At 41.8% G+C, this 9,912-nt stretch overlaps 1 protein-coding gene across 4 annotated transcripts in view; it reads left to right on the top strand.

The window, feature by feature from the left end:
• ago3a (argonaute RISC catalytic component 3a) overlaps positions 1-9,070 on the top strand; it is a 48,936-nt gene extending 39,866 nt beyond the window's left edge. For all 4 annotated transcript variants that reach the window (XM_074652569.1, XM_074652568.1, XM_074652566.1 and 1 more), the window contains one exon: positions 109-9,070. In XM_074652569.1, coding sequence (XP_074508670.1) covers positions 109-217 — 109 coding nt within the window. In that variant the 3' untranslated portion in view covers positions 218-9,070. The remainder of the gene's footprint in view (positions 1-108) is intronic.
• Positions 9,071-9,912: the final 842 nt, after the last annotated feature.

Here is a 9,912-nt window from a genome sequence, read left to right on the forward strand (position 1 = left end):
GAGAGGGTGGCTCGATGTTACTAGCAGAATGTGACCAATTTTCCCGTTATAATTATTATTATTATTTGTCATCTGTAATAACTGGTCCTTCCCCTCTCCACTGTGCAGCGCTGAGGGCAGCCATGTGTCCGGTCAGAGTAACGGTCGGGACCCCCAGGCGCTGGCCAAAGCTGTTCAGATCCACCACGACACTCTGAGGACCATGTACTTCGCCTGAGCTACAACAAGCCTTCCCAACCATTGCCACCCTTTACACACACACACACACACATAGACACAACCATGCACACCTGGCTTACCAGTCAAGGAGTCCTCATATGTGCAAGTCCCGCCACCCGCTCCCCCCCACCCCCACACGCCTATTCAATCCGGACCTGACACTGTGCAGAGGAAAGCAGGGAGGAGGGATGTGAGGAGGCGCCCCACACTGGACTGAGGATGCAAACGCTGCTTTAAAAACAAACAAGAGAGAAACTCAGCACTATTATGCAATATTCAACCAGCCAACTCGTTTATTTCACCCTCATCAGGCCCCTTTTTCCTCATCGCCCCCTCCGATCTGTCCTTCCCTGTTCGTCTCCTTTCCTTGTGGCCTAGTGGGTGTTTTTGTTTCTTTACTTTTCCTTTCCTTTGGCTGAGTCTTTCTTTATAGTCTACTAATCTGCTCCTTTGCCATCTACAGTACCTCAAGTCAGTTTGAGCAGCAGCACTTTCACATTCTATTGACTGTCCCCCGGTGTTTCAAACGAGGGAGCAGAGCAGGAAGGGTCCGACTGGAGTTGTGTTGGCGTTTGATTTATTTTGGAACGTAGTTGTTTCATCGGGCCGGAGGTCCTCCCAGTTGCCACTTTTTTATTTCCCCCCCCCTTTTTCCTCTTTTCTGTCACTTTTCACTAGTGTGTGAAATCACCAGTTTCTTGTACGGAGCAACACGTTCTTTTGAGCACACTGCCACCTGTTGGCGACGAGGTATAAATGCCCCTTTAAAGTCACAACAAGGAGTTGTTGTCTTCTAAGGTTTCAGATCAGTTTTGATTCATCTTTAGCAGTCACATTTTAAACGGCTGATATATCAAGCTGCAGCCATCTATGGATTTTATTTAAAGTATAACACTGTTATTTGATCCTGGTTGTTATTTTTCTTCTACATTATGTGAAATATTTTATGATTCTGACTTTTTTTTTAATCATTTAAATCATGTAAGCTTATGTTTTTAATCTCGGTAGTCGTCATGCATTCATCCCCCTCAGTGCTTTATCTCACATTTCCCTCTCTCGAGTTTCAGACGGTGGGTAAATAGAGATCACGTCGACGGTTTCCTCTAGTGCAATAATCAGTTGAACGAAGGGAAGTGGATTATTGGGGGGGACTTAATTGGTTTTGACATTTCATTTGAAAGGAGAACCGTTTGCCACTTTCATGTTTTGCTCCTCAGTGAGACGATCAGATCAGCATGTTTTATGAGTTTGCCCTCGATGTCGGGCTCAAAATGGTGCAACTGCAGTTTTGGTGATTTTAATGTTTTTACTTGAATTGAAGGATTTGATGCGCCTCTGTGGTTTGAGAATACTTTATCATCATAATTTCAGAATTCCTGATCATCAGTTTGCTAATGTGGCTGATTTTCTTAATTCCTAAGACTGACAGAGGTTTTGACGTCACGGCAGCGAAGTGGAGCGTAAAGGCCATAAAGAAGTAGTATTCAAGTGCCTGGTGGGAAGTGTTGAATGGTCAAAAGCTGCAGAACTCGTGATAGGGATCCTATTTCAAAAAGCATATTCCAACAAACGGACAGCATAAGATGGTTTAAAGCGAGAACGTTTCACCCGATGCCTCTTAGTATCCTGACTTTTCTATACATCTCATTCAAATCATCCTAAGATCGATATATTTATTGTGTTTGCCGAAACAGCAGTGTTAGCTGTCTGCTTTGCTTCGGAGCAGCGTTCCAGCAAAGCGGTCGCCTTTTTTTTTTTTGCTTAATCTTCACCAGACATGGATCCAGCTGCTACAGTGTGTGTTTGTACCTAAAAGGCCGGGTTCATGGGCACGGAGTCAGCCGCCGTCATCAACTCATTACTTCAATAAACAGGTTTCTTTCAAGAGAGAAGCCCGGGACGAGGTTTTAATTCCTGTCCATGTAACCGGCCAGAAGTTGTGACCTTGTGACTCAAAAAAATGCTGAGGAGTTAAGTTGGTGACGGATATTTGCAGCAGAAGTAGCTGACTGTTGATCTGAAATGTGCAGCTGGATTGTCGTCACAACTTGGCTCCTCTTGTGCCGCTGAAGCTCGTCTGGGAGTGTGGGGGGGTGGGGGGTGGGGGGTGTTTTTAATAGTTATCTGCACTAAAAGAAGCTGTGTTTGGGGACTGAACACAGGCGTGGTGCTACTCTGTCTGAATCTGACGCTGAAGCTGAGACTCTGGATGAGCAGGTCGGTAGGGACGTAGAAAAAGAAAAAAAAAGAAAGCGGTAAACCTCGAGGGAGGATTTCACTCGGTAGTTCTGTAAAACGGTACAACGGCAAACGTTCCCTATAGGACAGTGAGCTGTAACGAAGGGTCTGACTGCCTTTCGTAGGCCGGCGGGTTTGAGCCGTCATGATTTCACTAGTGTCTGAAAGCCTTTTTAAAAGCCAGATCGAAAGTATATTTGTACATTTTAAATTATGTAATGCACACCACTTATTTTTGCTAACAGAAAAAAAAATAATAATGTAGTCTTAATTATTAATCTTAGTAATAAATGTATCATGATAAGTGATGGTTTAAAAAGGTATAATAACAAAGTTTTATTATTGCAATAGACTGTTGACTTGTTCCTGTGTCACTGTAGAGTTTATGTGTGAACAGTGGTGGGCTTGTTGAAACTAGTGACGTGTGTTTGGACTGTCATACTGTTATTGATAGGGATGTGGACTTAAAACCGCCTCTTGCTTCGATGTTTTGAAAAAAAAAAAGCTGCAAGATGTTGAATGCTTATTTCTCAACTTTTGTTTTTGTGTAGATGCTCGTACAGTCGGAGGTTTGTCGTAGAGGAGAGAGAGAAAATATGACATACTGTACTCCGAAAAGGCTTTGTATTAAGACGTCGCATCCTTAACGGTAGAATAGAAGAAGAGCCGGTTGATGTATTGAGCGTCTCTGCTCTCGAATGTTCTCGGGGTTTCTTCTAACTGGTGCTGCTCCTTATCAGGAGGGAGAGTGTAAAGGAAGTGGGTTTTTGAAAGTGTTGCTGATCCATTTCAAGGACACGTGCGATCAAAGAATAATCGTGACAAGAGGGTAGTAGTTCTCCGTTCCTTTGTGCTAAAGCCTCGGGGGGGATTTACGTCGGATTGCAAACCTCTGTTGCTTTCCTCAGACTCCTCTCCTCACCCGAGCCACTTCATGTGCTCACAAATACAAAGAGCTAGTCCTCCCGGTAAATCTGTGGTGTGACAAAGCCTGTAATCTCATTGTTGCTCTCTTTCCCCTTTGCTCCGGAACATTTACTCCCCCCGTGCCAGAGGACTACATTCCACGGCCGCACAATCCCATCCGATCCCCCTGGGAGGCGTGAGAGAGATTAGAGTTTGAAGGACAATAGCGGGGGTCTGGTCAGTGAGATACAGTGGCTTCTGTTAAGTCATTCAAGTACATGTGATGTGGACGGAATCAAAGCCGATCAGCGATAACTTTACGCGGCGGGTTACGTTGGAAGTTGAACAAGTCTTGGGAGGTTAATCTGCGGAGGATTAGAATCCATTTCTATCTCCGCTGTGGGTAAATGGATGTTCAGTCAGTGTATAAACGACACTCTCGAGGGCAGTTGAACACATGTTTACATAGCAGATGTGTTTGCCTCGCTTACAACTGAAATGTCATCAGCTCTGCTTTGCAAATATCAGCTAGTAGAGAAGTGAGCAGGACCATTAGTGGGCCGGTGGAAGTGGAACGCTCGAAGGGATACCAAGACATTATTTATTTGGTCAATTTGTCCTCAGCAGACGTCTGTGTTACACGGCGGGGGTAATGGACGTGTTTGTCCTTCCAGTTCTATTAAAATGACTTGTTGGGCTTGATATGAAATGAAAGGGTACACTCGGCGTACTGCTAGCTGTGGCCTTTGGCTCTCAATTAGGATTGCTAACAATACAGACTAGGGCTGTCAATCCATTTAAATATATAAACGAAATTAATCACACCTTTTTTATCTGTTCAAAGTGTACCGTAAAGTATTTAATCCTCTTATCAACATGGGAGTGGGCAAATCTGCTGCTTTATGCAAATGTATGTATATATTTGTTATTGGAAATCAATGAACACAAAACAATGACAGATATTGATCCAGAAACCCTCACAGGTACTGCATTTAGCATCAAACAATATGCTCAAATCATAACATGTCAAACTGCAGCCCAACAGGCAACAACAGCTGTCAGTGTGTCAGTGTTCTGACTTGACTATGACTTGCCCCAAACTGCATGTGATTATCATAAAGTGGGCATGCCTGTAAAGAGGAGACTCGTGGGTACCCATAGAACCCATTTACATTCACATATCTGGAGGTCAGAGGTCAAGGGACCCCTTTGAAAATGGCCATGCCAGTTTTTCGTCGCCAAAATTTAGTTTGTAGCGTTATTGAGTCTCCTCCGCGAGCCCGCTACAACCTAAAAATGGCAAGTTGCGTTAATGTGTTAAAGAAATTAGTGGCGTTAAATAGAATTTGCGTTAACGTGTTGTTTTTTTTCACATTAACTTTGACAGCTCTAATACAGACAAGTCTTTTTTATGGAAGCTGAAGAACAGACATCTTACCCGCAAACAAAAAATAGCTAAATTAAACCCCAAAAAAGGTCGATGTCTCCCTTTGTGAAATGGAAGTGAAGGTGTATTCCATTCGATCAATATCCCTGATTTTGGTTGCTCTCTATTTGCAGTGGAAGGTAGCAACGGAGTGAGAAAACAAAAGTCCACAGAAAGTGCCTTTCCTCTTGATGGTGCTGTCAACTGAAAGATACAAATGTAAAAATCAAAGAATCTCCTTTTCAAGAAAACACATAGCGGTGCAGGAACGGCTGCATTTACACACACACACACACACACACACACACACACTCACTGTTTGATTCCTAGAGATGGCCAATGCAAACTGGTGTTTCATGTATTTAGACATTAAAGCCTAGATAGAAATAGAATATATGCCAAGTATATGGTTGTGGTTGAGCTTTTTTCGCTTCCTAGTGCATTTAGTGTCTTGGACCAATGGTGTTGTTGGTACAGTGGAATGTGCGTTTGGGTGGGTGGGTGGTCGGGGGGGTTATAGCTGACACTAGCGTGGTGTGACGCAGCTCAGCCCACGAATGACAAACATTATAGCACAGCACTTTAGAGACTGCCACTCTCACTCAGACACATAGCCAAGAGGTTTCAATCTCCTTCCTCCCACGACGACGAGGAGGAGGAGGAGGAAGGAGAGGATCCGAACCTCGGTGCAAACGAGGAGTCGAAGGGATGTGTTCTCAAACAAAGCAGTCGGTCATTAAAAGTGTGCCTCGCGCTCTCGTGACTTTGTTGGTGGCTCGGTGGAGTCGGCCTGATCTCAGGTGGTGATTCCTCCCTCCCGTCTGGAGTTACCACTCGACACTTTGTTAAAACTAGGGCTGGGTGTCGCCGCCCACATTCAACATTTTGAAGCATCTCAAACTTAAAAAGAGGTTTTTACAATTCTTGCACTGAGACATTTTCTTCTTGAGGGGCATTTTTACTAAGAAAAGCAACATAAGTGGAATAGAAAACGTCTTGAACAAGCACCAATGACTGAAAACAATTTAGTCTTGTCGCGTAGTGAAGTACGCTCTCATCCGAGTGTAGAGATGAAATGAACAGAACCAGTGTCAGTATTTTCTCCCGATGCCCAGCCCTAGTAGCCGTGGCGTTCTTTCATCTTAGTGCAAAGCCCTGCCATGTGTCTCGTCCCCCGATGGAGGGAATGTGTGCCCAGCAGTATCCCTGTCTTGAGCCGGTAGGGTGTCGACTGGTCTGTAGTTCTGTGGGTACCTTTTCAGTCCAGGGGGGTGAAATCTTTCTATTACAAGAGATCTAAAAAACAAACAGAAAACACTGCACCTCACTTCCCTTGGTATGCTGCATATGTTATACTACATGAAAGAAAAACTGCAAATTGCTTTTATTATGACATATAATGCTTGAGTAATGCCTGATTGCGATATTCTTATAACTATTTTAGAGTAAGTATAACTGTAAAAAAAAATATTCTCTGTTTTGTCTTAACACTTATCCGATTTTAAGAAATTGTTCTTGAGCCGACTTTTATTTTGTTGTCCTATTTAAATGTGTTTAAAATTTATATATGAAATATATATATGCGGAATATTTTATGGTGTATTTATTGAGAGTGCATTCAAGCGGCTGGAGTCTCCGCATCATATTGCAGCATGGTGGGGGCGGAGCCAGGAGGATGAGGCCTTTAGCCCCTCCCCCTCCATGTTGACGCCTTATTCTCCGAGACACGCAAGCACAACAATATGGAGGGGGGTGCGAGGTGGAGGAAAGGGAGGAGGCGGGTTTGACCTGGTCAACTCTGCCCTCGGCCTTTCCTTAATATATTCTTTACCCTCCGCCCTTCTTTTACCACCTCAGAAGGCCAAACGCCAACCCCCACATGTTGCAGCTCATCTCTGACGAAGGGAACCGTTTCTGAACCGCGCTGACCTGAGTGTCCAATAGCTGACCTGTTTTTGTTTGTTTGTTTGTTTTTTTCCATCCCAAGCTGCTGATTGGTACGTTAGCCATTTAAATTCCCCCCGAGCCAGTAAAAAGGGCAGGTGGGAGAACGTAAAAAAAAGCAGCGGAGGAAGTAAGGAAAGATGTCAGGATTCTTTGAATCATGGTGAAAATGTTAGCGTCACTTCTTTCCTCTTAAAATCGTCTCCTGTCGAGTTTTACTTTCCTTCTTGTGCCAGAACATTTGACAGCAGGAACAGGTCTCATTCCACAAGAAAAGACATGCCTCAGCCTTAAGTGCGTTCTTACATAACGGTTAGACTTTGCGATGCCTGTTGTTGGGTTGGCCTACCAAGAAAAACAAGCTATACCTGATCTGCCCTGATTCCCCCCCCACCAACCGGCATCCCTGTCTCTTCTCATTTCACATGTAAACCACTAACATTGCTCCAGAACTTACTGAACTCTGATGTACGAACAAGTGTAAGCTTTCTTTGTCCCATTTGTACTGCTGTCAGAACAGAACACAAAGGTCCGGGTCAAGCAGCATCTGGAAGTGATTCTTGCCGTTTGTTTTAAGCAGATGAGCAGCGAGTGTTTACTGCCTCAGGACAAATCAGATATCACCGTAACAAGTCTGAATGACTTCTATACCCTTCCCTGTTTGTGTGAGCGTATTGGTTATCGTTGTCGTCGATGGCAAATCCAAAGAAGGATATTTTCCGATCCAGTTTGACCCGGGCCTGACGGGAACCAGGAGGTTTCCCAGAGTGCTGGATTACAGAGACCTGTGCCTGTATAATGAACCGAGGATGAACCGCGTTGTGATGAATTGCTGTTCTTTTTTATTATTTTTGTTGTTGGTTGTCCCCTCACCCCATTGGAGGATCAGAGACATGGAGCTTTTGAGTGTTGTCAATCCTGTCCCAAAGTAAATAGAGAGCCTAAGTCCCGCCCCCTTCCGGTGGACCACCATGGGACCTTATCTCGTAAAAACATATGTGCGGTAGTCAACGGAGAGAGACAAATATCTTTTTGATCCCGTTTGAATTGTGCCATGAATCACAGATGTGATGTTTGTACATTTAAAAAATTATTTTGCAAGTCAAGAACGTCTCAGTTTGTCGTAGAATCATTTAGTTTTGTGTGAAAGTGAACTACGTCTCGGACAATATACGTCACTAACACTAGCTAACTAGGTAACGGAGTTATGTTCCACGCACAAATGAAACGTTATCTGAAATAGGGATGCTCATTTTGAAAAAGATTCTTAACCGATAACCGACCCTCGTTGAGTGTGAGGTTGTTGGTGGCGTTCTAGCTGTGATCGTAGGTGTAGCAGTGTGTGGACAGTTTATTTGTCGCTGAATAAATGCTACGAAACTACAACTCCTCCGCTCCGCTCAAGCGAGCCAGAGACCGGAGCCGACTTCCTGTATCCTGCAACTCCGGCTCCGCCTCTTAAGGTGGGCTTCATCCCAGTAGGAATCACACATTCATCGTAGCTTCAGAGAGAGAGAGACGTCACTAGGACACTTTTGGGTGTGTCGTCTTTCTAATGACGTATTTTCAGTCTGACAGCAGTTTTACAACAAACTGATACTATCTTGATTTGCAAAACTGTTTTTTAAATTAACAAAACATCATATGTGTGATTCATGATGCAATTCAAACGGGATCAAACTAATATTTATCTCTCCGTTGACTACCGTTCATATTTTTTTCTGAAATACGGTCCCATGGATGTCCACCGGAAGGTGCGGGACTTGTCCTCTCTGTAGGCCCTCTGTCCTTTAAACCAAATCCCCCTTGGTTTTGTTTACTGTACTGTTTACTCCCCTGGCTATCAGATGGTTAACCTGTTTTCATCCCATCAGCATTCCAATAATGACTTTGAACCAAATATTGCACAAGAGATTACAGTAGGCCGTCTTTCCCTTGTATACACATCATGGTTTTGAAGACAGATATTTGACAGTGGCCAAGGATTTAAAACATTCTATATGTGTACGCCGATTGTTTTTCCCAATGTAGCGTCACTCTCGCGTCCGTCTTACTTCAAACTAAAGATCTCGGACTCCGATACCTCCGAGTGATGCACCAGCAAACGGATGTATTAACGCTGAACAGCGAAACCTTCACCACCAGATGATCCATGTCTCAGTCTCTCTCTGTACGTTGCAAAAGGCTCTGTTGTACCAACAGCTCTATTCCTCTCACTTTTAAATGTCTCTTTTCTTTTGTAACTCTCTCTTCTAGGTTGTTGGCCTTTTAGTGTTGCTTTGCTTCAGTTTGAAGTGTATCTTTGACTAATACTTGCAATAAAATGCTTTGCTTTACCGCGGTTGTCTTGGTGACGTCGTGTTACAAATGTAAATAATAGTTTTGTATGTGTAAAGTGATGGTAAATTGTTAAGTTATTTTACTGCTAACAATTTTTTTACTAATTATTAGAAAAGCAATAATTTCTGTTATTTCTCATTAGTTTGCGTAATATGAAATAATTTGTTTATAAATAATATATTGTATGATAGCTGATAAGAGACAATAGCAATTACATTAGTAAACTATTACCAGTTTATTTATGCACACATTATAACATTTTATATACTATATTAAGTATTTGTTAGTGATTACCAAATGATTTGTAAACCTTTAAGAAATTGTTTGTAAAACATCTATAAACATATAATATAACATAATATAGACAGATGGACCAGAAACAATTATTAACCATTGACAAATTATAATAATAATAATAATAATAATTATTATTATTATTATTATTATGACAAATTATTATTATTTACCTATATAGACAGTTTACAAACCAGTTGTTAACCATGAACAAAGTGTTGCAAATATCTATCTATGTAATGTTTATATATATATATATATATATGTAAATATATATATATATATACATATATATATATACATACATATATACATATATATAGATATATATACACATATGTATACATATATATATAATGTTATGTGTGCAACAATAAACTGTTAGAATAACATACATTATAGTATTACTAATAATTAGTAAACATTATTCAATATCGTTTTTTTTGTTAACTGTAAAATAACTTAATTTAGTTTAATTAACTATTAATTTTATCATTTATATATAATTATTATAATTTGTAGGCCTGTCACAATGACAGCTACAA

The sequence above is a fragment of the Sebastes fasciatus genome, chromosome 12 (assembly GCF_043250625.1).
Source record: "Sebastes fasciatus isolate fSebFas1 chromosome 12, fSebFas1.pri, whole genome shotgun sequence".
NCBI classification, from domain to species: domain Eukaryota; kingdom Metazoa; phylum Chordata; class Actinopteri; order Perciformes; family Sebastidae; genus Sebastes; species Sebastes fasciatus.